General features: G+C 40.4%; 2 protein-coding genes and 8 non-coding genes across 24 annotated transcripts in view; 9 read left to right on the plus strand and 1 right to left on the minus strand.

The window, feature by feature from the left end:
• The first annotated feature begins 39 nt into the window (after positions 1 to 39).
• TAF1D (TATA-box binding protein associated factor, RNA polymerase I subunit D) lies at positions 40 to 16,615 on the plus strand. 15 transcript variants are annotated; one of them, XM_074860278.1, is made up of 19 exons: positions 475 to 581; positions 680 to 728; positions 1,821 to 1,981; positions 2,823 to 2,960; positions 3,057 to 3,516; positions 3,793 to 3,968; positions 5,518 to 5,572; positions 5,864 to 6,323; positions 7,661 to 7,729; positions 7,986 to 8,037; positions 8,351 to 8,511; positions 9,275 to 9,417; positions 9,769 to 9,816; positions 10,690 to 10,727; positions 11,242 to 11,315; positions 12,662 to 12,717; positions 14,065 to 14,144; positions 15,046 to 15,105; positions 16,243 to 16,615. In XM_074860278.1, the coding sequence occupies exons 4-8, from the start codon at positions 2,836 to 2,838 to the stop codon at positions 6,158 to 6,160; spliced, it is 1,113 nt and encodes a 370-aa protein (XP_074716379.1). In that variant the 5' UTR covers positions 475 to 581; positions 680 to 728; positions 1,821 to 1,981; positions 2,823 to 2,835; the 3' UTR covers positions 6,161 to 6,323; positions 7,661 to 7,729; positions 7,986 to 8,037; positions 8,351 to 8,511; positions 9,275 to 9,417; positions 9,769 to 9,816; positions 10,690 to 10,727; positions 11,242 to 11,315; positions 12,662 to 12,717; positions 14,065 to 14,144; positions 15,046 to 15,105; positions 16,243 to 16,615. The 15 variants fall into 15 exon arrangements, with proteins under 15 accessions (XP_074716372.1, XP_074716365.1, XP_074716371.1 ...); XM_074860276.1 differs by lacking the exon at positions 8,351 to 8,511; XM_074860264.1 differs by lacking the exons at positions 475 to 581; positions 7,661 to 7,729; positions 8,351 to 8,511 and adding an exon at positions 60 to 188.
• LOC141940339 (small nucleolar RNA SNORD5) lies at positions 7,774 to 7,845 on the plus strand. Its single transcript, XR_012627966.1, has one exon. It is a non-coding gene; the product is annotated as a small nucleolar RNA SNORD5 (small nucleolar RNA).
• Positions 9,038 to 9,164, plus strand: LOC141940335 (small nucleolar RNA SNORA40). The gene has a single exon (XR_012627962.1). It is a non-coding gene; the product is annotated as a small nucleolar RNA SNORA40 (small nucleolar RNA).
• LOC141940326 (small nucleolar RNA SNORA8) lies at positions 9,510 to 9,648 on the plus strand. The gene has a single exon (XR_012627954.1). It is a non-coding gene; the product is annotated as a small nucleolar RNA SNORA8 (small nucleolar RNA).
• Positions 10,048 to 10,179, plus strand: LOC141940329 (small nucleolar RNA SNORA1). The gene has a single exon (XR_012627957.1). It is a non-coding gene; the product is annotated as a small nucleolar RNA SNORA1 (small nucleolar RNA).
• Positions 10,892 to 10,964, plus strand: LOC141940322 (small nucleolar RNA Z40). The gene has a single exon (XR_012627952.1). It is a non-coding gene; the product is annotated as a small nucleolar RNA Z40 (small nucleolar RNA).
• On the plus strand, positions 12,476 to 12,607 carry LOC141940332 (small nucleolar RNA SNORA18). The gene has a single exon (XR_012627959.1). It is a non-coding gene; the product is annotated as a small nucleolar RNA SNORA18 (small nucleolar RNA).
• On the plus strand, positions 13,391 to 13,529 carry LOC141940327 (small nucleolar RNA SNORA8). Its single transcript, XR_012627955.1, has one exon. It is a non-coding gene; the product is annotated as a small nucleolar RNA SNORA8 (small nucleolar RNA).
• Positions 15,149 to 15,278, plus strand: LOC141940328 (small nucleolar RNA SNORA25). Its single transcript, XR_012627956.1, has one exon. It is a non-coding gene; the product is annotated as a small nucleolar RNA SNORA25 (small nucleolar RNA).
• Positions 16,616 to 17,343: 728 nt separating the features above from the next.
• CEP295 (centrosomal protein 295) overlaps positions 17,344 to 24,916 on the minus strand; it is a 46,347-nt gene continuing 38,774 nt past the window's right edge. The window contains exons 23-29 of the mRNA XM_074860292.1: positions 22,926 to 23,566; positions 22,015 to 22,188; positions 20,782 to 20,899; positions 19,801 to 19,992; positions 19,142 to 19,241; positions 18,522 to 18,621; positions 17,344 to 17,704 (exon numbers count right to left, since the gene is read on the minus strand). Coding sequence (XP_074716393.1) covers positions 17,669 to 17,704; positions 18,522 to 18,621; positions 19,142 to 19,241; positions 19,801 to 19,992; positions 20,782 to 20,899; positions 22,015 to 22,188; positions 22,926 to 23,566 — 1,361 coding nt within the window. The 3' untranslated portion in view covers positions 17,344 to 17,668. The remainder of the gene's footprint in view (positions 17,705 to 18,521; positions 18,622 to 19,141; positions 19,242 to 19,800; positions 19,993 to 20,781; positions 20,900 to 22,014; positions 22,189 to 22,925; positions 23,567 to 24,916) is intronic.

Raw genomic sequence — 24,916 nt, forward strand, 5'->3', positions numbered from 1 at the left:
GCCACCCCCAGCATGGCGGCCCCGGGGCCCGCCCGCCCCGCCACCCCCAGCATGGCGGCCCCGGGCCGCAGCTTCTTCCTCTCTCCCTCCCTCCCGTCGGCCTGCGCGGCTCTCGCGAGCTCCCGGCGCTATTTAAGCTCCAGGGCGGCCATTTCGCGCCCTCTGAGGCGGCGGCGCGCGAGGCTGGGGTAGGTGGCCGCGGGCACGCTCGTCATCCGCCGGCATCCGCGGTGCTGGGCGGCGGGAGCGGGACACACGGGTGGAGGAGGGGGGGAAGAGCCGCGGCGGCATCGAGTCGTGCCCGCCCGCCGAGCGCCTCCGCCGCGGAGCCCGGCTGCGGGGAAGGGCGCGGGGTGGGTTGACGGCCCGGCCTGCCCCGCCCCGCCGGGAGTTGTCCTCAGGTGGCGGCCGCTGGTGAGGGCCTGCTCGGGAGCGGTGCCGGTGGGCTGACCCCGATCTCTGGTAATTTGGTAGGTGCCCACGTACAAAATGTCTGCCGTGGCGCCGGCCCCAGCGAGCTGCTGGCAGCTGAGCTCGGCGAGGTGGGGGCGGGCGGTGTGTCCACCGCCTATCAACTTGAGGTAAATGTTGGTGAAGGAATTGATGGCTCTTTTGGGAGGAGAGAAGGTTGTGCGAAATACTTAGCCAGTTACATGTTGGTTCTTTTTTGTTCCCTAAGGGATCTGTGTGAGGTGCCAGCTGTTAAGAATAGAGCTGCTGTAGAGTTGGTGAGTGATGCTTGGCTGCTAAGTACCAGCCATAGCCTGTGCAGTCAGAGTGCTGTCACTGCGTGTGTTCCTGCTTCGAGGTTGGGCTGTTCTCTTTCGGGGCGTTGTGTAAACTGATGGTAGCGGTGTGTCTGCAGCTCATCCAGGGCATGGGTGCAGGTTGCTCTCAAAAAAACACCTCCACAGTGAAGGGCAGGGTGAGCCCCTGTGCTTATATTTTAAGTGTGTTAGGGTGAGTTTAAGGTCTAGTCTACTTCTAAGCCTGTATTTAATGCCATTTTGGAATGAAGTATTTTCATTTTGAAAGATGCAGGGGGGTATGAGATAAGGGGCTTAGTGAGCAAGCATATAGTTATGCAATATGCTATAAATATGTCATTATGCTTATCTGTTAGTTGTAAGTAAGAAGTGAGGTACCTCCTAATAAGGGAATAATTCGAAAAGCTGGTTAAAAAGCTGGTTAAAACTAGCTTTGTGGTTTGAGCCACAGCCTGAAACCTACTGAGACTGGGCAGAAGACAAAGGTAAAAAGTTCAGAAGTGAGGAAGAAGAGGCGCTTCATCCCCAAGACCCCATCTATGACCACCAGACAGCACTGTGCAGATTCAAATAGGAGGAGTTAAAGGAGGAGCGAATGGAAATGATTTCTTGGAACTTATTATAATAGAACGTGCCTTTTCTTGGAAAAGTTATGAATATGTAATGCTTTACTGTATAAAGCTTTGAGAAATTCTACCCTGGCGCACATGTTTGGAGGAATGATCCCCCATGTGCCCCAGCGCTGAATAAACATACCTACTCTGAAACCTTTTAGGCTTTGGAGTTTTGATTCCTCGAGTCAGGGTAGGTTGCAAAAAGTTGTCTAAATGTAGACTGCATAAAAATCAATCACTGATGTATGGCTGCAGCAGATTTGTGTTATTTTTATGCTCTTTGAGAATAACTTTGAGGTCACTGTAGCAGTATGGGTTAGAGAAGAAGTGGAACTTAATATTGTGAGCAGTCATGGCTGTTCGTGTTCTATGGCCATTTGTTCTGACATGCTGTTCTTATTCTGTACTACTAGTCTATACACATCTACTGTATTTTCAGACTTCTCAATCTGCTGTTGCACACCTTTGTCTTCCCATGCTTTTGGGAAGCCTTCTTCCTGGATCTGCAGTAATTGGTACGCTGAAATGTGAAACCGTTGTGCAGACAATAGCGGGTTTCCTGAGGACATTAGATGAGTTCTGCTATAGTGTCTTCAGATGGTAAATTTTGTGTAACTACATTTGAAATAATGGGTACGATGATGGGTTTGTGAAACTAGAAAGTATAGTGAAATTGAAAAGATACAGATCTATAAGGCTAGTAAATGACTAACAAGCAGGTAAAATAACTCGAGGCTATTACCTAGGAAGGACTGGTTCCTCTGCTGTGTGTTTAAGTCCCTTTTGTATAGACTAGAGCAGCTGAGGGGTGGCTTCGGTTGTCTTGCAGATTCAACTGAAAACTAACAGGTTTTTTGTGGCGCTAGTCCACGTTTTGATTGATAACCAGAGAACAAAGGGTTGATGGATTGTTAAGAGGAGGAGGCTTTAGGTATCATGTAGCTAGCAAAAGAACAGGGAAGACAGCGTTGCTTCTGATGGGAACAGTGTCCTAGATTAGTTTAAAAAGGTTGTAAACCACGGTGAAGTGAGTATTTGTTTAACTTAAAACTAATATCCTTTTAAGCTGTTGGCGACACATATATGTACTTGCTTAAAGGAAAACTTATATTTCTAGTAGGCAGAGGGTTAAAACGTCCAGAACTCACCTCTACGAGTTTCTGAACAATCTCATGCAATTCTGAAGTTAGCCTTGCTTTCAGCAGGAATTGGATGAAAAGAGCTGTAAAAATCCCTTCTGACCTAAATTATGCTATTATCTTGAGATAAGTGGCTGCAAAATAACTTACTCTGAAGGTTAATACATTTGCTCATGGTTCATAGGAAAATCTGTGTCGAAGTTCTTATAAGTTGACCCTATTAGATGGGAGTGGTGGAAGGCTTGTTACCTGATTAACATAGAATATTCTTTTATTTTTTGAATTGTCATTGATTTTTTTAGGGCAAACTGAAACATGACTGATGCAGATGAATCCCAGGCTTCTGGCTCTGATTATCTTGATGCAGATGAGCTTAACAGCATACCTAAATCATCAGTTGCTTCAGCTGAGGTTTTACTGGACAGCAGTGATTCAGAAATGTGAGTTTTTATCTCCAGTTCAGAATTTTCCATGTGAAGAACCTGCTATCATAAAAGTACACATTCTTTTGAAACTAAATATTTTTTCTTCTTCAGTGATTTCTCTGCTGCTAGTGGCAGTGAGCACCATCCTAAGTGCTCCAGTGCACCTTCAAAGCAAAAAAGGAGATCTCGATCTTCAAGGCAACAAGCTGAATCTGTTGCAGGAGCGCATGACAATGAAAGCTCTTCAGATTCTTCTCTGACCCCTCAAAGTCCAGTGAAATCATCGGAAACTTCCAAGAAGAAGTCAAAACTCAATTTGAAAGCCATTTTTGCCTATCACTTCAGGGGAAGGAAGTTTAAGGCTGCTGCACACCGAAAATACAAGTGTGGCTCAGGGAAGAAGAAGAAGAAAAAGTATGAGAGCACAGGGATGCCTAAGGGGAGGCCACGACTGACAGCCTCACCTCAAGAGCGAAAGAGAAGGCTTCAAGACAGAGGTTTTCAATTCCCTTTTGTTGAAAAATATTATGGAACAAAACATCTTCCCTTAAAGATGGTTCTTGAATATGAGGTGAGTCTTCTGTTTTGTGGGATAATGTATTATTTTTTTACTTGGTCTAAAAATAGTGAATTTAAATTAGCTATGTTGTGCTTCTGCCTGATGTGCTACAATAAAACAGCTAAACAGTTTTTCTGTTAAATGGGACGCTTCATGTCCTCTGTTTAATATTGTTAAGACAACCACAGCTAAAATAAGGGTGTCAATATAATACTAAAATTCAGTTTGTAATTTAAATGCTTTATAGTGGTATTTTTAAGATCTCACTTCATGTATTTTTTTCTTTAGCAAGCAGCTATAAAGGGATTTTTAAAGTATATTGAAATGCTCAAATATGAAGACCATCTTAAAAAATCTTTAAAAGCCCTTCAGGCTAGTGAAGACTTAGAAAGAGAAGGTCTGATAGCACGGAAACACAAATATTTAGATGATGAAGGTCCCATTTCCCCTATTGAGGAGACAAAGTAAGTTCGTCTTTTATTTTTTTAGGTGGTATAAAACTTGCTTTTTTGTTCTGAACTAAAATATAAGTTTGTGTGTATACGGGTAGGTGCATCACACCCCCCCACCCCTCCAAGCTCTTGGTCACCCCCAGCCTGTTTGCTGGCACGGGGAGAGCATCAGTGCTGCTTTAGTTGCAAATCCAAAACAGCACCATGCAGGCTGCTATGAAGAAAGCGAACTCCATGCCAGCCAGCTGCTACTCCAGTTGAGGCATTCAGGAGGTAGTACAGTTGCTTGTAGTAGCACGTGATTTTTTTGTTCCTACCCAGTCCTTTTAACCTGTATCAGCATTGTGTAATCTAAATGTGAATATCTGCTTATGAAAGCATTGTTTAGTTTGGGAACAAAATGCTCAGCCACTTAGGATTCTGTGCTTGTAAATGTGACTTGAAAGTTCTTGTTAGAATGAGATACTTGTAATCTTAAGACTGATCATTGTTTCAAGTGGCGATTTGTACTGTCTCATTAAAGTGACATAGAAATGTTTTTTAAAAAATAAATAAAAGAATTCCTGAAATTAGTACCTGTGATTATCCCACATTAAGAAGGGGAGTGTTTTATGACAAAGGCTAAAGGCTATTTTTTTCTTTTCCTTTTTGCTTTATTAAGCATTGAAGTATCATCTTGGGTCTTTCTTTATGGTCAAACAGTTACATGCAATAAAGGGATCAGTAAATCAGCAAGAATACTTAATGTTGTAAATATACTCAGCACCTTAAAACTAGAAAGCCTAAAGACAGTGTAAAGATACAGAGGTGTCTTTCAGCTACTGTTCACTTCAGTAGTCACTCACACTGCTGATTTATGTGAGTTGAAGTATTGGGGTAAGTCTGTAAAATGAGTAACAATTAATTTGATCTCTGACAAAAGAGCAGAAGAAACAAAGTTCTGTAGAATAAATGCAAGTCAGCTCACCCAGACACTCCATTCTTTATATGAAATGAGTAGTAGATGATGTTCTAGGTTTTGGAACCAGTCCTCTCTGCTGCTTATTGAAACCATAGTACTCAGATGGTTTCATCTCTTTCCAGGGAGTCCTTTCTATCTTGAGAGAAACCTGTGGTCGATAGTGGAATGGAATTTCATACTTGTGTTTCATGGCAGTATGAAGAGAATATTTCTCAGTTATAATATCGGACGAAAGCTGTGTACTCGTGTTAGCTGATGCCTGTCCTCTTAATTTCTTCATTCTATTCTGCTTGTTTTCTAACTTGCTTTCTAGCCTGTTTGCTGGTATAATCCTAAATATCTTGACACTACTATTGATGTCTGCTACTAAATCTTTGTTTTGCTGCGAAGCACTGCTTCTGTCCTGCCAGTGTTGCCAGTTTTGCTGTCGGAAACTATCATTTGGGAACAATCTTATGTAGAAGTAGTAGTATTTTACACCTATAAGCCATAGTACTTGTATATATATTAAGAGAAACCAGGGCTTGTGCTAGGAAAACAGTTTATGCATTTTAGCCTACTATAAAAGTACAGAGCTTGATGTGAATTTTTATATTTCAGTGATGATGACAGCTTGAATTCTGAAAATCAAGGCCACCTTGATGTCAGAGTAGTGGTGAGTAAATATTCCTTAACTTCAGAAACTCTCTAACCTTCTTTCTGTTCTGAGGTTAAAGAATTAGTAGATCATGTTTGGAATACTTAATTCTTGAGCTTAGATCCAGAGTTAACTGTGTGATACCTGTGAATCCTGATCTGTAATGCAGAAGGAAGTTGTTTTGAGAGTCCACGCTCCCCTCTTTGAAATAATGCTGGAATGTATAGAATTCTCTGAAGAGTTCTTAACATTTGCAAAGTTACTACCAAAATCTTAACCTTTGAATATTTCTATCTTCCATTTTCTTAGGAGAACAGCTCTTTCATTATAAGCAGCAAAATTCCCAGGAAGAAAAAATCAAAGCTAGGAACAAAACATGCAAAATCAACTGAAGCAATGGAAACAGAGGACAACAGCTCTTTCATTCCCAGGAAGAAAAAATCAAAGCTAGAAACAAAACGTGCAAAATCAGCTGAAGCGATCGAAACAGAGAACAGCTCTTCCATTATAAGCAGCAAAATTCCCAGGAAGAAGTCAAAGCCAGAAATGAAACATGCAAAATCAACTGAAGTGATTGAAATAGAGGAGGACGAAGACTGCTGCTGAGAACTCTGGGCTTCTGCAAGGTTCACCTTGGTGAACAGAGAACTTAGAAATGAGGTGACCCTGGTCACTCATCAGACACCTTTTCCACCCACTTGGTTTAAACCGTTGGTCTGAAGTCAATGTTGAGCTATCAGCCAACCAACCTAGTCAGATTGGGTTTAAGGTGAGCATCTTGGGCTTGTGTCTGAGACTGTTACAGAACAAGTATAATGTGTCTTTTTGCTAAGCTTTTAAGTGTCTTCTGTGCTGTCCTGTATCAAGTGTATAATATCCTTGATTCAGTGGCTGATAATCTTGCTGAAATGCTAGCTTCTGCAGCTTGTCTTCTGTTAACCAATGGATCATAGAATTTATGTAATTAAAACCCGGAAAACAAGTTCCAGGTACTGCAACGTAGCAGCAGCACAGTGATGTGCATGCATTTGCATACATACATACATATGCAACTTACAAAGGGCAGTTTGGATGCCTGCCTTTCATAGCTGACTTTTTTGTGAGTGGTACTTCAGAGATTATTTTCCTGTGTTTTAAGGAAATGCAGGTTATGCTTTGAAGTATTTTGAGAGCTAAGTAAGGGTTGAAGACAGAATTGAAGCTTTAATGCGCATCAAGTGCCAACAGTAAAAATGCAGAAGTGGTTAGTCAACTTAGACAAAGGTCTGTTGCAAAATATGGTTAATGCATTTGAAAGATGATAAAATCAATTTGTATTGATGTTGTGTATTCCATGCGGAATAACTTTTCAGAAAACTAATTCTCTGCTCCTGAATGTAACGCAATAATCTGAAGTTAAATTGTCTTTAAAATAACTGTAGCAACGTAGTGAATCTTGGATTAAAAGACACTTTTTCCCCTCTTGCCCTCCTCTGTCCAGAATGGCTTCTGAGGTGAACATGACTAAGCAGATGAAAGCTCTTTATAATGACAGTACTTATCAAGCATTGCCCCAATTGCAAATACCTTTCTCAAAAGGTGTTTTAGACAGTTGGAAACATGACTAGTGAATGGTTAGAAATGGTCTGAAATATGGCTAACTCCTAAATGACAAGGCTGTCTTGGTAGCAGTAGAAATAAAAAATTTTTTAAAAAGTTTACTTGTGACTCCACAAGATTTAGAAACGAGAGGGTGGTCTGCCTCACTCAAATACTCTAATAACCAAATCGCTGTCAGCAACAAACAACTGTTCAGCAGGTAAAAGTAGTCTGTGCCAAATTGGGGATGTTGTCAGAAAAATACTTAATATCTACTGGTTTAATTTTTTTCAAAAAGTAGTTGACAGTATGATGAGATTTATAGTAAGTCCTCAGTATGAGAGCAGGTCAAGTTGCATTCCCTGTATCCTTGAATTAAGGTCCCAAATCTTTGTAAAGGAAGTTTGGGGTTTTCCAGTTGCAACTTGGTAGCTCCGAGGACTAAAACTGCAAAAATTACTCTCTTCAGTAGTTGAAGATTACATTTAATATTGATCCGAAATTAATGGCTAAATGTAACTCTTTCAGGCATCTACCTGAGAAATACTGTATGGCTTGAAAGACTCATCCTGGATCTAGGAGTGGGGTTCTTGCTTGGTAAGGCGTAGCGAGGTGGTATGTGGAGTCCTGCTCATTCTGCAGTTCATGTGATGAATTTTTCTGTTCAACTGCTGAGTGACTCAGAAATGAACTAAATTTCAATTCTGATTAGAACTGGATAAACACACATGAAAATCAAGCTTATTACAATTGCTAAATTGATTGCAGAAGCCTAGCTTTTGGCTTTAGGAATCTTCAGTTATTTGACCATATCTGATAGTTCTTATCACTTTTCTTGCTTTTTTCCTTGTAGTTTATGTTGCTTTTGGAAGATGAAACACCGCTTAGTTTTCTTGATGTGCAAGGTAAGCTGTTACTTAGCTTGCAATTCCTATTTTATTAAGGTAGCTTTTTTTGCTTTGCTTCACATAACATTTTGGAGAAACAGTATTCCATAGTTCACTGTGAATACGTGAGTGTTTCATAGCTGTGCAACTTCTGTGTGAAGCTTCCAAAGTATTGAGTTCACTGCACCATCCCTTATCAGTCTGACCAAACTTAGAGCCTTTAGCCTCTGCTTGACTGAAGACTAAAACTTCCAAGTTCTTGAATACTTGTGTATTAAATGCAGGTTTTGTTAGAAGCTACTTTGTTTTTACTTGGTGTTGAATGCTGCAGGGCAGCCTAATCTTACCTGATTGGTTTGGACACTACCTGGGACCTTCTCAGCTGGAGATGCCGGAGAACTGCTGTACACTTAAGTCTCCTGGTGGTGCCCCACCCACACTTTCTGCACCGGGGTGTATTGTACAACTGCAGCTTCTGATCACTTCCCTGTGGTAAAATTTCATCTTAATGCATGTCCCATGCAAGAACAGGGGAGACAGCAGAAAGAAGCTGGTGGTTTTGCACATACCTGTTGCTAAAGCTGGTAACCATACTGCAGTGTGTAACTGTACTGCAGGGTGTGACCTTACGAGTTCATGTGGCTTCAGGAGAGCCTAGGAAATAGCATGGAAGAAAACGCCATGTCAGATGGAATAGGAAAACATCTTTAACGTGGGGAGCCCTGAGCTAAAGCTGGGCAAGTAATGAAACTTCACAGGAATGTGAACGTGCATGATAGGATCAGGGCATCTTCTTTGGCCATTGCTGCAGTAAGGGTGCTGGACTAGAAAACACCAGTTTGACACAGCATAAATTGTTTTTTATGTCAGCATATCTGATACTGAACCTCCTTGCCACAGTTATTAATTCTAAGTTTATAGCAGACTGACAAAATAACTTTTGATTTTTATGTACTGCTAAATGCTGTTTCAAAAATAGTGAAAAATAAGACAAAAGTTGATGCAGTCAATCTGTTCCAGCACGTGTTCAGTTTTTGTCTGTTGCTGTAGACAAAAACCTGGAACCTAGTGCTTAGAAAAAACCCTTCTTTTGCAACCCACAGCTGATGAACATATTAGTTGTGTTACTTATATGAAGGGACAATATTTGCATGTATTCAAACAGCAGTTCGTTTGAATGCTGATGAATCTAGGGCATGAGTTTCATGTTTCCAATTTGCAGAAGTGTAGTTCAGTTGTATCGATTTCTTTGCAGACTCTGCAGATGAACACACCAGCTCTGCAGCAGTGAGAAGTTGCAACTTTTTTGGTGTGCTTGAATTCTTGCGGCTGTTTGCCCTTCTGATGTACAAGATCTGGTACTTCGGTGGACTTTTGTGGAATGTGTTAGTGAAAGATGTAAGCTTTGTGTTTCTTCTGAGCTTCAGCATAAGAATAGTAGATTTCTTCAGACAAGTACTGTTTCTACAGCAAGTAATCAGACTAATTAGTGCACTGTATGGTATCTGCACCCAGCAGTGTCTTCCTGATGGGGTGTTCAAAAAGCAGTGCTACAGTATTTCAGCAGCTGGCATCGTTGGTTTTCATGCAGATGTGCTGGTTAAACTTGGTATTTCTGTTGAAACAAGTAGATTGAAAGTTTCTTACTGGGAAGCTTGTCAAATACAACATTAAAGAACTGTTGAACTGTTATCAGATAAAAGTAAGAGTTAAATCAATGACCTTATCCCAAAATATTTCTTCTTGAAGGGGCATTCCTGTGATGTCTGGAACACACTGGAAAGCCTCTACTTCAGAGTAAGTATTGAGGAAATAGTTGTTTTTTCCCTAGGTAAAGGTAGTTGGGTGAGGATATAAAAGCTCAAGTCTCTAGCTTTTTGACTGCCTTTTTACATGGAAGCAATGTTTTATTTTGAAACACAGATCCAAGTACTTGATGTCAGCTAGTGACATGTTTCTTTTCAAGTTAACTGGCTAGGCTTCAAAATGAGAAACTATTCTGCAGACATGCTGAAGAGTTAATTGCTATGCCTCGTTATTCAGCAAATAGACACAACTCACTGTGTGTCTGAAATGAAAAACGTGGCTAGAAGAGTAACAGGTTATGCTTTCCTCACTGTAAAGTTAATTGCAGTGGTGACAATGAGACCTGTAACAGGTTTACTTAGTGGGACAATTGCACAACCATAGTTCAAAATGCACCTACTGTAAAATCCCAAGGATTAGCTTGTTTTGATGTTTTTGAATTCTGCATCCTGCCTACTAATGGAAGTAGAATTAGCAGGTAGAGGAAGAATACAAGTAGTGCTGCATTCTTGTAGATAGTTTATTAGAGCATATTTGTAAGCTGTCTTAAAATGGTGTTGTGTATGCATTTTCTTTACATCACACTATCAGCTGACTGTTAGGTAACTCCCTTAGTTGTACCTTCTCTGCCATAGTCCTCTGATTTCTTAAATTGCAGTTAGATGTTCATAGTTGTGTGATAGACTGGGCTATGGCCCTGATTTCAAAAGGAATGCTTTGTTTCTGGCATTAGCATTCAGGCAGTGTAACTGGACTATAGTCTGCCTGCTTCATAGTGAGTATAAAAGTACTGAAATCTTAATAAATTACTGAATTACTGAAGAAATTTGGAACTACTACTCAGATGCAACAATTACTTTTCAGGAAGTCCACATGATGGTCAACTCTGAACTAGTATCTTGGTAAGTTACTGTGATTGTTCTAACCCTTGCCTGTTGTACGTTAGCTGTCTTTCTTTAACTTGGTGAGCTGGCTATATTACTGGTTTTTCTTACTGAGAAGATGCAGTGTTGCTTTAGAAGACTGATGGGCTTATCTTCCCCAAAACTTGAGAATGCTGTGAGAAACTTGTTGTGATGATTGGCAAAATGTTCAACTGCTCTGAAGAGAGTGAGTGAGACTAGCCTTTCTGAACAAATCTTACATGAGTGTCCTTTTCATGTCACTTCATTCTGGGCATCTGAGTATTTAACACAGTGTTTTGTGACAGAGAGCAAAGATCATGACTCTGTGACTTTCTCTTCAAATTAAATAGGATACTATTCAGACATTATGGTAGCTTTAAGTGTGATTCCAAATAGATGCTGTCAGGAATACCTTTAGGTGTTAGAACCACTGAAATACCAAGTACTGCTCTAGGTTCTGCTGGTTTGTGTGCACACACATACAGTTTGTAACCTTATCTTGCTTTTTCAGGCGGTGTGTAATTAGAGAAAATGAGAGAAGAAATGCAGGATGCCCTTTCACAGAAATCTGAAGCCCCTTCTAGGGTTAGTATGACATCTAAGGTTCCACATATTCCTTAACGATTGCAGGGCTTGGGTTTTCAGTGGCTGGAAGTCTACATCAAGTCAAACTTACTGACTTGTAGAGGGTTTCAGAGACTTATTTCAACACTATGTTACTGTATTTAATGTAGCATTCACTCTGTTAAGAATTTATTTTAACTTTGACTTGTCCAAAGAACACTCATACAAATTTCTCAGTCAAACAGGAGGTGATCACGTTAACTGCTTAAACTGATAGTTTTGCTTCTACAAATAAGTTAACACTTAGCAATAACGTTAGAGGGAGGATTCTGTTGGAGCACAATTTAGTAGTTCATTTCCTTTGTTGTCTCCCTTTCAGGAGTTACTTCATCTTCCCCAAATGTTAGTGTCATTTACCTTCCTTCCCCCAAATGTCTTGAAACAAGTAAAAAGACACTTAGTAGGATCTGTATGAGAGACCTTTCCAGTCTGCTTGATTTTTATCGATTGTGTTAATTTATAGCACCAGAAATCATAGAATCATAGAATCACAGAATTATTCAGGTTGGAAAAGACCCTTTGGATCATCGAGTCCAACCATCAGCCCTCCTCTACAAAGTTCTCCCCTACACCATATCCCCCAGCATCTCATCCAAACGACCCTTAAACACATCCAGGGATGGTGACTCCACCACCTCCCTGGGCAGCCTATTCCACTGTCTGACCACTCCTTCTGTGAAAAATTTCCTAATGTCCAGTCTAAACCTCCCCTGTTGCAGTTTAAAGCCGTTCCCCCTTGTTCTGTCGCTAATCACCTGTGAGAAGACACAAGCACCAACCTCTCTACAATGTCCTTTCAGGTAGGTGTAGAGAGTGATGAGGTCTCCCCTCAGCCGCCTTTTCCTCAAACTGAACAGTCCCAGCTTCTTCAATCTCTCCTCATAGGATTTGTTCTCCAGGCCCTTCACCAGCTTCGTTGCCCTCCTCTGCACTCGCTCCAGCACCTCGATATCCCTCTCGTATTGAGGTGCCCCAAACTGGACACAATACTCCAGGTGTGGCCTCACCAGTGCAGAGTACAGGGGGACTATCACCTCCCTACTTCTGCTGGTCACGCTATTTCTAGTACAAGCCAGGATGCCGTTGGCTTTCTTGGCCACCTGGGCACACTGCCGGCTCATGTTGAGGTCTATCCCGATAGGATCTCTTCTGTAGGTTCGTGTCGTTGGAAATGCCTCACAGAATAAACTTGTGGTTTCGCTTTACCCATTGAACTACCTGTTAGCTCTGTGGGATAAAACTGCAAGACAAATCTCTGCAGATGCAGCATCACAGGAACTGTAATAATGCGTTATGTTCTCCTTTAGGTACTGACTTACGCTGTTGATACAAATGAAAAAATTGATTCAAATGGAAAAGCTTGGTAAGAGTCAAAAGATAGTGTGTTCTGGGACTTCAAGTGTAACTAACATGTTGAATTACATGGACTGAACTTACTCTTCAGCCAGGTTTTTGTGTAGGTACCTGATTTCTAACACTTTCTTGTGGTTTGAGTTTCTTAGATGGCTTGAAACAGTTTATTCCCCTTTGATCACAAAGGAGTGATTCTTTTTTCTTGTTTTGGTGGCTATAGGTAGGAAGAGACAGCACTATGGTCTCTGAACTTGAAGTAACTTAAACATGCATTTCTGTTCTGTGTCAAGAGATACTTGATAGTTTCATACTGAGCAGCAGTATTTGGGTTATCTTTAAGTTTGGGTCTTAGAGTTAATTTCTAAGCAGCTTAGCCAGTTTACTACTATACAGTTAAAATTCCTGGCTTCTGTTCTATTGAACCCAGGGTTTAAACTAAAACAAGCAAAATATTCTGGAAGAAGTATAACTGCTTCACAGTAGGATTATATAAAAACTTAGAAGAATTCTGAAGCTGCTCTTCCTGTTAGGTGAAATTTGTGGAGTCTGTTTTCCCTTTTAGCTGCGTGGCTGCTTTTGGGAAATGAAGAGTACTTCAGTGTAGTTTATCACTAGACAACAACTGTGCATACAAAAAGTTTGAATGTTAAAATGAGCCGTTGCAGATGAACTACTGCAGCTCTTGCACTGTATGGTATCTGCACCCAGCAGCATTCTTCTGATGGGATGTTCAAAAAACAGTGCTACAGGAGTTCAGCATTTGGCATCGTTGGTTTTCATTCTGCTGTGTCTGTTAAACCTGGTATTTTTGCTGATACAGTCTTTGTCCTCCTCAAAGATTTGAGTGTACTTGCTTTCTATTTTCATGTTTCAGTTGAGAACTGAATACTGGCCTCTGGAACTCAGCAAGTCCATTCAGTTTGTTTTCTTTTTTTTTTTTAAACAAGCACTTTAGCAAAATCCACATTGTTTTGTTACACTAGGACGAGCGGTGGAACATAAGAGCCTGTTTGACAGGGAAGTGCTGAGTTACTTGTCAGTTCAGAAGGTTTCATGCAACTTTAAAGAAGTTTATGTGTTAATGTGGTGTGGAGGATTGTAAACATGCTCAAGTGACTTACAGCTGGAGTGTTGAAAAACACATCATACTAATTGCTGTTTTGGTTTTGTGTGCTTGACTGGTAGAACATCAGTGTTTAGATAACATAGGCCTGTGATAAGGTCCCTGAGTCTATTGAACATGCTTGGGATACCTGCCCTGCTGTGGGAAAGAGCAGAGTGGAAAACTATGCCTGTGAAAATCTCTGATATACAGATGAAAGCAGCAGGTTCAAGATCTTCTTTTCTTTCTGGCTAGCAAGGACTAAGCTCTGGTGCCTGCATCCCTGCTTGTGTGCCTCTGCCTGGCTGCTGCTGTGGAGATCCCTGGGTTGTGAGGTAACAAGAATAAATTTACTCTTTGCCATTTCGTCCATGGTTGTGTGGTTGTTCTTGTGTCCTGCCTGTCAGCTCACACACTTGGTATGACTCTAGAACATTGAAACTTTAGTGAACTGTTCTAGAAAAGTCTAGAAGTTGTCTAGTAGCAGAGACGGTTGGGCAGTGATCACCCCAGATTTTGGCAGTATCTGAGCCAGGGTGCTGATCAGAGTCATTCTAGTGTGTCTATCTACTTCAAGTGGATGTCACAGTTGTGCAGCAAACTGTAGTACCAGTTTCTGAATTGGACTGCTGTTGATTGCGAGGAATTCCTCTGTACTTGGAGCTTTTAACAAATTGTAGGCTTGTTGGTACTCAACTTGGCTTACATATTGACAGGACTGATTGGCCCTTAACAAGAAAGGGTAGGAAACTTGATTTAAGTCCCAGATTGAAGTTGGTGGTAACAGCAGTGAGAGGAGAGTACCTGGTCATTACCAAGGCTGCTAGGATTTTGCTGTTTCTAGCGAGTTGTGGAGATGACCAGAAAGCAAGTCCATCAGACTCTTGAATTGTCACATGATGTGGCACCAAGTCTGCTGGGAATAAAGCTTTAATGTAGGTCAGAGACACAGCACTCCCTTCTGCTGTTAGGGTGAGAGCAAGTTCCTGCAGAGGAGTAGGTATGGGGGTGTATGCTTGGGCAGCTCCAGCACTTCAGCTGCAGAGGAACAGAAGTTCTGGTTAGAACCTTTGTAACTGGGACTCTGGAAGCTGCTGTGAGGGTGGTGGTTGTGCACACACAAACAAAAAGGGGAGACAAAAGGCTGCTCTATGCAACTTACATCCAACTTCTATGTTGTTAACTCTTCACTTGCATGAACCAAATCTGACTTTAACCCATGGTGTCTGCTACCAGGTCACTGCATGCCAGAGGGCTGAGAAACACCACCTGAGTGCCACCAAAGCAAGCCTGAAGGTAAGAGTGCTCAGCAAAATTGCTGGTACTAAAAAGAAATTCAAGGTCACTTCAAAGAGGGTTTGCGTGGCTGAAAAACCAGCAGCTCTTAACGCGGTGACCACATATTGAAATCCTCTGCAGGATGCCGTGGACACTTGGTGTGTGCTATGGTCTATTTATGAGGAGATACACCTTATGGAGTGATGCCTCTTGGAGTGACAAAGGATGTTTATCTGTTGCCTTGGGTTTTTTGAGATGCTGATGTAGGGAAGAGGCTGTTCAGTTTATTCAGAAACGAGCTGACTTCAGCATGTGAAGCTGCGGAACAGCAGGTTGATACAGTTGTGGCATGAGCAGTCTTGTAACTTAACTGCTGCTTGTGTGTCCAGAGAAGGACAGCAAAGCTGGTGCAGGGTCTGGAGCACAAGTCTTACGGGGAGTGGCTGAGGGAACTGGGGGTGTTTAGGCTGGAGAAAAGGAGGCTGAGGGGAGACCTCATCGCGCTCTACAACTACCTGAAAGGAGGTTGCAGCGAGGTGGGTCTCAGTCTTTTCCCAAGTAATAAGTGATGGGACAAGAGGAAATAGCCTCAAGTTGTGTCAGGGGAGGTTTAGATTGGAGACTAGGAAATGTATTTTCACTGAAAGAGTTGTCAAGCATTAAAACAGGCTGCCCAGGGAAGTGGTTGAGTCACCATCCCTGGAGGTATTTAAGAGATGTAGATGTGGTGTGTGGGGACATGGTTTAGTGGTGGACTTGGCAGTGTTAGGTTAGTGGTTGGAATCAATCTTAAAGGTCTTTTCCAACCAAAATGATTCCATGATTCCTTTTCCCTCAGCACTGATACATTCCTAGAGTTGCATGGAAGTCTTAGAATAGATAATCCTGGAACAGCTAGGTGAGGGAGAAGTGCAGAGTGGGAATATTATGACACTTGGGGAGCTGGCACTGGAAAAGTCATGCTTTTGCCCCTCAAACATTTTAGTAAGGGGGGTAAGCATGTGCTCTGTGTATTACTGCATTTATAGCAGCACCATGTCCGCAAATTAAATTGCTTCAGAGGAAGCCATGTTATGCTAAGTATGAGGAAGACAGCACAGTTAAATAGCTTTGCTTTTCTAGAAAAAGTGCTAATAGATGCTTTTTCTCTTTCAGGTCCTGATGATGTTGCTGCAAGTCTGATGCAAAGACCAGCGCACAGCTCTTCCAACTAGAGACAGAACCTTCTCCAAAATTAAACATTCAGTTGCCCCTTACTGCTTCATAAATTGAAATAGTTAGTGCCTGTTATTTGGAAACCAGTTCAGAAGCACAGGGACCCTTTCAGCTGTGATGTGCCTGTTTTGCCCTCCTGGGAGATGCAGCAAAGCTGCCTGCTTGGTGTTGCAGAAGAGCTAACTATGCTGAGTGGATCAGGTTGTAATTTGACTGGAAAAGGCTTTACCAGCTGTTTTCCCTCACTTCCCTGTTACTCAACTCTACTAAAGTGCCACAGAGGTATTTATTTAAATAAAACCAATGTCTGAAAGCTGCAGCCTGAGATTACTTCCTGTTGCTATACTGTGAGCAAACAAGGAGGGCGAGTAGGTCATGGCTTACTGGTAGCAAAGTGTGGGCTTGGCCTCTTCCCTTCTGACCGTAAGAGTATTCATGAGTCCAAGCCAGAGCAGCCCTTGTGAACCCTGAGGGTGAAGAGGGGAGAACTGCACCTACTGTACACCTTTGATCTTTCACTGCAACAAGCTTCCACCTCACTTAACTCCACAGACCAACAAGCTCATTTTGGCTTTTGCTCTCAACTTGGCAGGGAGGTAACATTGCTTTAGCTACTGCACTATGGACTGAAAAAAAAAAAAAACAACAGTGAAAACAAGCCTAAGTTGTAGTTAATTCTCATCAGAAATAGGCTAAGACTCTTCCCTGCTTCATTTCAAACAGAGCAGGTTTAAGGAAATGGCCCTGCTCTCTTCCGTGTGCTGATAACCAAATGCAACTTTATAGCAGAAGTTGAACTTTGAATTTGTCCTGATGATATAATTACTTAGCTCTGAAGTGCAGTTTAGGAAATTTGGATAAAAGAACTACATTTGGAAGTAGTAACCATATGAGGTTTTTATTGTCCTCCTACCTTCAGGTGCTTTAAGATGTACATTGTGAGTGCAGGAACCCACACTTCCTGATCTTAAATCACATAGTGCAAACAACAGATAAAAATTTCAACTTTACAGAAGAAAGCAGTGTCTTGCATCCTGAGGATTCAAGCCTTAAAAAAAATTTATTTCAAAGTGTTTTATACATGTATATTACAAAAGTTAGTATCTTCTTTGAACACTGAAAAGTCTACTCAGTCAAACCCTCTTTAAAGCTGCAGTCGATCTGCTGTAGTGATCTTGGATACAACATGAGGGTACTCCAGTACTCCACCAATTTTCCTTACTTACAGTTTTCTGACAGCTTAAACCTGAGGATTCCTAAAGGCTCCACAACTAACTTAAGTCTGTGGTGTTCAGTGGTCTCTTGGATGGTACCAATACAGTAGTGTTCCTTGCTGCTTAAAGTCTTGTGCTAGTCACTGTGCTTCTCAAGTCTTCCTGGCTCGTAGTTTTTCCAGCATTTTCTGCAAATAAAACAAACCATGAGACTACAGTAGTGTAGCTTAAGTGACAACTAAAAACGAGCATAGTTAGGTGGGCGTAACTGAGGTACTACTTGTGTATAACCTGAGCATCAGTAACACAGTGCAAGTCTGGATCATGGGGCAGACTTGCTACTGCTCCAAGGTAGCATGCAGATTTCAGGGGAAAGGTGTGCTTATTTATCTTTTAATTATGGAATCTGCACAACAATATAAGAGCAGCAGCAATTTATTCCACCACAAAAAAGTTGAGGTGGTCAGTGCTAGAGGCAGGATTTGGGCCTGCAGCCCCCGCCTGTCAGGGTTATCAAGCATTTCCTTCCTTCAGTTGTCTGAGGTGCAGGAGGGGAACAGGTCTTATTGTGTGACACTCTGTTCTAGAGCAACTGCAGGCAAACCCAGGCAGGAGTCTTGCAACCTGAAGTTCAAGTGTGCTCAACCAGGCAGAATCTTAAGCTACCTGGAGTAGCCAAAGCAGCCAAAAAAACCCCTTAAAATCTGCCTTATAATGGAGATTTGGTCTAGTTTGGACAAATAAAACCCCTGCCTTTCTTTTGCCAAGTAGATTTTCTAGCAGCTGGAGTCCCTAACAGCCTTTTTGGAGAAAATCGCAGCTCAGTCATACTGTTAACAAGGAAATTTTTAAGTGGGATATACCAATAGCATCACCAAAAATCCAGAGTGGTTTGATGGTCTCAGTTTCAGCTGCACTCACACCACAGAACTATGTCTTAGTCTAATTAAAAGCTCAGTGAAATCAGAACAAACCAGGTAGGACAACATTGTAGCAGACTATTACCTTTTGAAACTCTTTAGCCTTTTCTCTGTTTTTAGCATAAGCTTCTTGCCTTGTTTTTTCTTCCTTTGCAATTTTTACTTCTGCAAGTTGATTATAAAGTCTGTCAAAACAGTAGGAAAAAAAATGTGTCTTGAAGAAGGTGGCCAAGCTGGAATAAGTTAACAAGTTTAAAGGTTTATACTGTCTCAATTGCTAGGAATTAAGAAAGGAAATTTTGACTTGGCTCTCCAGTAATCTAGAATCACTTTAAATTCTTCAGCTGCATGTAACAAACACCCCAGCCAGGAGCTGTACTTGCTGTATGTTACCAAGTGCCCACATGCAACTGTGAATTGCTTCAAATTTATTCCAGCTTCATGCATTAACTAGCACAACTGCCTTAGCATGAGGAAAGGAGCAGGCTGCCAGTTACATTTCTTACTGCCAGCTGTGCGAGGGAACTTCCCAGCAGACACCTGTATCAAACACACTTGGCTTCCCTCTCCCAGCTGTTCCATGTAGGCAACATTGGGTCCAACTGGAAGATCACAAACTGCTCTGACCCGCAGCTTTAACAAAACACAGATGAACTACTTATCCTTTTTTAATCCAAACTTCTCCCACTTGTGTTCATACAATACCTTGAAGTATGCTGCTGCATTTCAATTTCTCCAGACTTCTTGTCCTCTGGAGAAGACACTTTCACTTCTCCTACTTTCTTCAACTGATTGACAACTGTACCTTTTTAGGAGAAAAAGAAAAAAGCCAAACTTACCTTAAACTTCAATCTCTAGTCCAGCTAACTCAAAAGCATGAGAGGTTTTCAAAGATTTTTAAGTGACATTACAAGAAAGAAATCAGCTAGCCAGAATGGACACAATGGAGATGATGTCTTGTGTTAAAAATAAATCTTCAGTCTCACTCATTAGGCTGCAGCCCATACTTTAAGCCAGCCATGCTTCTCAACAGCCAGCTTCCAACTCCCCATTAACAGACATTAAGAGATGCACCAGTTCACTTAATAGGGTTGTTCTTTGATAAACAACTATTATTTGCAAGGACACTTTATGACTACAAAGGTGTGGGCAGATAGTGAAAATATGAAGAGGACCTGTAAGGGCATTTACAACACTGAAGAGGTAGCCAGACAGCAGAAACAAACTCCTCACATCCTTAAGAAAACAAATTAATATCCTAGTCTGCAATAGCAAAGATGCAACAAATGTGAAATCTGTTCTTCAATACAAAACAGCAACTGAAAGGATACCCAATACTATGTCTTTCCTCCAGATAAACCTACCAGACTCTTTTTGCCTGCTTAACTTCTCAGACTTTCCTCTTTGAAACTGTCTTGCTTCTGGCTTTTCATTTTCTCTCTCCCTCTTTTTCATTTCTTCTACTCTCTTCAGAGATTTCTGGATGAAGTTGTTCTTTCTTTTTAAAAAAGATTCTTGCAAACTTCCGGGTGCAGCAGCAAACTCCAGCAGCATCACTGTGAAAGAAAATGGTAAGTGTGAACATTTCTCACTTTTAGCAATGAGCAGTAACGCCTCTAGTAAGTCATACATTTCAACATATTTCTCCTGAAATGCTGAGCTCAACTACTTCTGTAAATCAGATGACATTGTGAATGATGAGTAATCTTGTAAAGCAAGCAGCAATTCAGACCTATGGAATCTAATAACTAAGCAGGTCTGACAAGACAAATACTGTGATAAATACGGCATCAAAAGCATCTTGATGCCTCAAAACTTATCAAAGACCTGAGAAGTCCTTAACACAGTTAAGTTCTGTCAATTCCTGTCTTTCATGTTACTGCTGTTCATCTTGGACAAAAAATATTTCAGTATTTACTTATGTTCCACACTATCATCAGAATAGAAAAAAAAGGACATTTTTTGGCTACAGAGCTTGGGGACTAACAGGAAATAAAAAATAAGTGAGGTTGCAAAAATTACATGACAAACCAACCACAGAACACCAGAAATTTTTTCAAAATTAAGTAGTGACAGCACAAAAAATCCAGTGTACTGTAGGTATTATGAACTTTCATGAAAGATAGCCTGGCATAGGAAAAGTCAATACTTCCTTGTCAATAAGGCATGTCTTAAATCTGGGTCAAATGTACTACAAACCAAGCCTGAACAGCAAGACGCATTTGCCCAAGTAAAAGAAGCTGTATGTTTTCCAAAGAAGTGGTGTATTTTATTAATGATTTTAAAATTATAAATAAAGACTTTCTCTATCTCACCTTCACTATATTCAAGTTACACACAATTACCTGCAGTTTGATGTGATGGCAAGTGACTGTCATTGGGACTCTGGGCTGTGGAAGAACTGTCAGGCCTTAGGAACACTGAATAATCTGCATCTGGAGCTAGTGGTAAAAATTCTTTCCCCTGTTTCAAAAGGAATCAGTGATTGGAAATACTTAAAATATACCATAAATTTGAGTGAAATGGTAGTGCTGTACCACTAGCATTAGACCCAATGCAAATAAGATATAGTCTTTATAGCAGATGCAAGAAAAGCATCAGAAAAGGATCTCAGTAGTAAGTATTAAAAAGCTACTTTCTAAAAATATTTTTAGATACAGAATTTTAAAACTTTAAAACAATCCATTAAAGACCCCTTGCCCACCAGATTTCAACTGCTGCTGCTTAATACAGGGCTGCATAATTTCAACAGAGGTGTTTTTCTTTCCTCCTGTTTGCTTTTAGTTCCCCCCCATCATTCTCTTACTGCTGCGTCTCCTTCCCCCAGCAGGAAGGTAACACTCACTGCAGCAGTACAGCTTCCAGCTGCCAACCTCCACCTTACCCACATTTCAATTACTTTATAAAAACCCATTCTTAGGCACTTTTAGAATCTTCTCTAGATGCCTTCTGCAATCGAAACATGGTTTCATCTAATCTATTCATCTAACAGACACACACTACTTGGTTCTATGTTGATTCAGCACCCAAACTATTCTCTCATTACAAACCAGTCCCTCTACAATTTACAGCCTTTGCTTTATATAAGCAAACAGCAAAAAGCATCCCACAGGCAAATTAAGCATCACAGTATGATGAGCTGATCATATTTTCCTCATAAACCTCAAACTGCTGTGTGGTCCTGGTGTAGCTCCATCCATTAGGTAGGAATTTTTCCTCTTTTACCTGTTTAGTTTGTAGCTTTTGTTTTGTCCCACCCTCTCCTCTCCTTCAAGTCTTCTACTAATGGGATACAATTTAGTCTTGCAAACACTAGTAAGATGGTTCTGTTTCTCAGCAAAAGTCTTCCCAAACTCTATCTACACTGACATAAGGTAGTGATTTTAAGGAACAGCCCAAATTTAAGATCTATTAGATCTGTTTGGAAAACATAACATCAAACCAATATGATCTAAGCAATTACTAAGCTTGGATAACCCTAACATTCTCTCGTTTTGCAACAGTGGATTAAGGATGCTACAGTGGGAACTCTCCGTAAGACTAAGTTAAAATCAGAATTACATTAGATAAAGACTCACCTCAGTAAAAACATTAAATTCAGACTGATCCACACATGCTGGGTGATTGATTTTATCCTCCTTAATTTTCTCTTGGTTAGTATGTTCAATGTCTGATTCTGCAATGCTGATGTCATTTGAGCTTATCAGAGTGAGTTCAGGTTCTTCCATAATACCACACCCTGACTCAGTCTCCTAGAAAATACATTATACAAGACATCAGTATAAAAAACAAATCACTATTTCCAGCAATAGCAACAGCTGTTATCTTGTCAGAAAGAGGAGGCTCGTTCAACATGTAGAAGAAAGAAAATCTGCTCCCAAGCAATAACTGAAATACAGAAAGAGCACTTTGTCTGAGGTTTTGATGTATGTGAACCCTGGAACTTAAGTCCAATGCAAAGTATTTTATATACAAGGTGTAAAAAAACAAATAACCCAAAGCAACCAAACCATAACAAAAACTCCCTCTCCTCCACTCACCTCAAGTTTAAATTACTTAGTTCTAGGGCTTTTTTTAAGCTACATCAAAACTATTTCCTTAAGTTGGCTTATGCTTTGGTTAAATTATTTACTTCCTTCAGACTTCTACATGGGGTTACTTTTAAGTAACTGTGCCATGTAGTACAGATGCATATGCTGTACCAACTGATGCTAGGAGATGGAGATGCAACAGAGACACTCTATAGCTCCTCCAACAATCATGGGAACTCCAGCTCATTTTAGCTACTGCTAATTATTTCAGTGCTATGATCTGAAAAAAGTAGTAAGGCAGAAGTCCAGGAAACATGCAAGTCTTAAACTAGAATTGTAAAATCGACATTTGCCAAGCTTTCAGATATTAAAGGTCTAAAATAACTTGGTGCCACAACAAAAAAAACCAGCAAAAAAGCCTGCACAAATTACTGCTTTTAGAAATCTGCTTTACTCACCCAGACTGGAATACAACAGGAGCTTCTGGGCACAGAACTAGAATGTTTTTCATGTCTTCCCAGGAAAGACACATTCTGTTGTACAACAGCCTGTAAATGGATGTCTGAGTCTTCCAAGTTGGTTTCTCTCGGAATCCCTGAAGATTTCTGTACTTCTGGAAAGCTTTGATCTAGCTCCTTTACATTTGTATTGCACTGAGAATCCAGCTCCACTGCTTTATCTGCTTCATGTACATGAACTAATTTTTCAGGAAGCTTCACATACTTCTTATCAAATGCCTCCACAGGTAGTTTTTCAGGAGACACAGTCTCTTCTAATAAGTGTTGAGGGAAAGTTTCATCCACTGTAACTGGTGTGGTATTTAGCTGATAAAATGATTTTTGCTCTTCCATTGGATTCAGACTTTCATTTCGCAGCTCTTCCATTGAACACTGGAGATTAATACATTCCATATTTCTTGCCAGTTCTTCATACTCTCTGGCAGATGAAATACAATTCTCATGGCCCCATTTTTTAATTCCAGGGGTTTGTTCAAAAGACCTCTGTAACGTAGTATTAAGGTCCACCGGCTGATCTGCATTCTGACAGTGATCGCTCAGAGTAGATTCTAATTGCAGTGGGTGAAAAGACTGTTCAGATCCTGTTTCAAAAATTATCAAGAGTCAAAATTCTAGCAAACACAACAGAATTTCAACTTTAAAAAGTCCCTCCATAATAAGACTCCTCAGTAATGTATAATAAGAAGCCTCATAAATAGGAAGAAATATTTTGCTTAAAATCTGCTTAAGTTTCTTCAAACATAATACCATTAACATTACATAAAACGCTTTCTTCACTGTACACAAAACAGCTTCAAGAAACAGCACTTTTTGCTGCTGCTTAGAATATGTTTAGGGACAGACTTTGTGATGGTGCTGACATAACTACTTTGAAAGTCAATGGATTTTACAATTTATACTCTGTAAATGGAATTCCTTTGAATCCCTTTTGGGCCTCCAACAAAGTCTCTAAAACAGGAAGAAAACAATCCAAAACACCATCACTTGGGCAAGAACTCTTTGAAGTAGAAGAAAACATCCAAATTGGAAAAATGATTGCTGTTCCTACAAGTTACAATATTGCACCCTAAATTATCTTTCCCTTAGGATCTACACACACATATCAAGAATTATTTTTTTTCCCCAGAAGAGGCTGAGAAAAGAGAAAGATCAGGTATCAACATTTTAATTACTGGGGAGGCATTTCAGTCGTACAGCATATGCCAAACAGACAATAGGGTTGTTTTTTTTCTTTTGGTTTTGAGTTTTTCTGTGTATTTTTTTAAAATATGCCTCTGACCCAAGTCTTACAAAATTGGTTACACACACTCCAGCATCATGCTACCAATAGGCTTTTTATACACATAGGAATATACCACATAAACCTTTAATGGTTTCTTTTAAACCTTTTTTTTTTTTTTTTTTTTTTTTTGCATTCTTTGACACCTACAAAATACTTAGTTCTACATGTACAAAGAATACTGTCTCCTGTTAATGGGGAAGGAGGAATTACACTGCAACACCAGCCATAAATAGAAAGTTTTCCATGATGGACTTATACATCAATCTAACCTTGAACTGACAACCCAAAATAATTTTTACTTGCTTAGCCTGTTGCTTGTATTATTTTTCCCCCCTTTTAAAGCACAACAGTAATTGGTTTGGGATTATAAAAACACTTAAAGAGATAGGGAGATATTGTAGTTATATTTAAAGCACAGATTGTTTCCATAAGCAATTTAGAAATAGAATTTTTTGAAGTTAGAAGGGAACTTTCTAAATCCTATTTGCTGTGACCACAGGTAGTCTCAATATCTAAGCCTCATCTGGCATTTTTTATTACTTTTTTTTTTGGTACCAGCATCTACCAGCTAAAGAGAAAGAGAAGTATAATAGAAACAGAGCAGTTGTTTGCAGCTTTAAACATGAATAGTGTGTGTTTGCATATATAT

The sequence above is a fragment of the Strix uralensis genome, chromosome 2, assembly GCF_047716275.1.
Source record: "Strix uralensis isolate ZFMK-TIS-50842 chromosome 2, bStrUra1, whole genome shotgun sequence".
NCBI lineage: Eukaryota > Metazoa > Chordata > Aves > Strigiformes > Strigidae > Strix > Strix uralensis.

What these genes read in the sequence shown, in the direction of transcription:
- TAF1D (XM_074860271.1), top strand. Translation starts at nt 2,836, where the DNA reads ATGACTGATGCAGATGAATCCCAGGCTTCTGGCTCTGATTATCTTGAT. An exon ending in GACAGCAGTGATTCAGAAAT is followed by an intron (nt 2,961 to 3,056) that starts GTGAGTTTTTAT and finishes TTTCTTCTTCAG; the next exon opens with TGATTTCTCTGCTGCTAGTG. An exon ending in TCCCCTATTGAGGAGACAAA is followed by an intron (nt 3,969 to 5,517) that starts GTAAGTTCGTCT and finishes TTTATATTTCAG; the next exon opens with TGATGATGACAGCTTGAATT.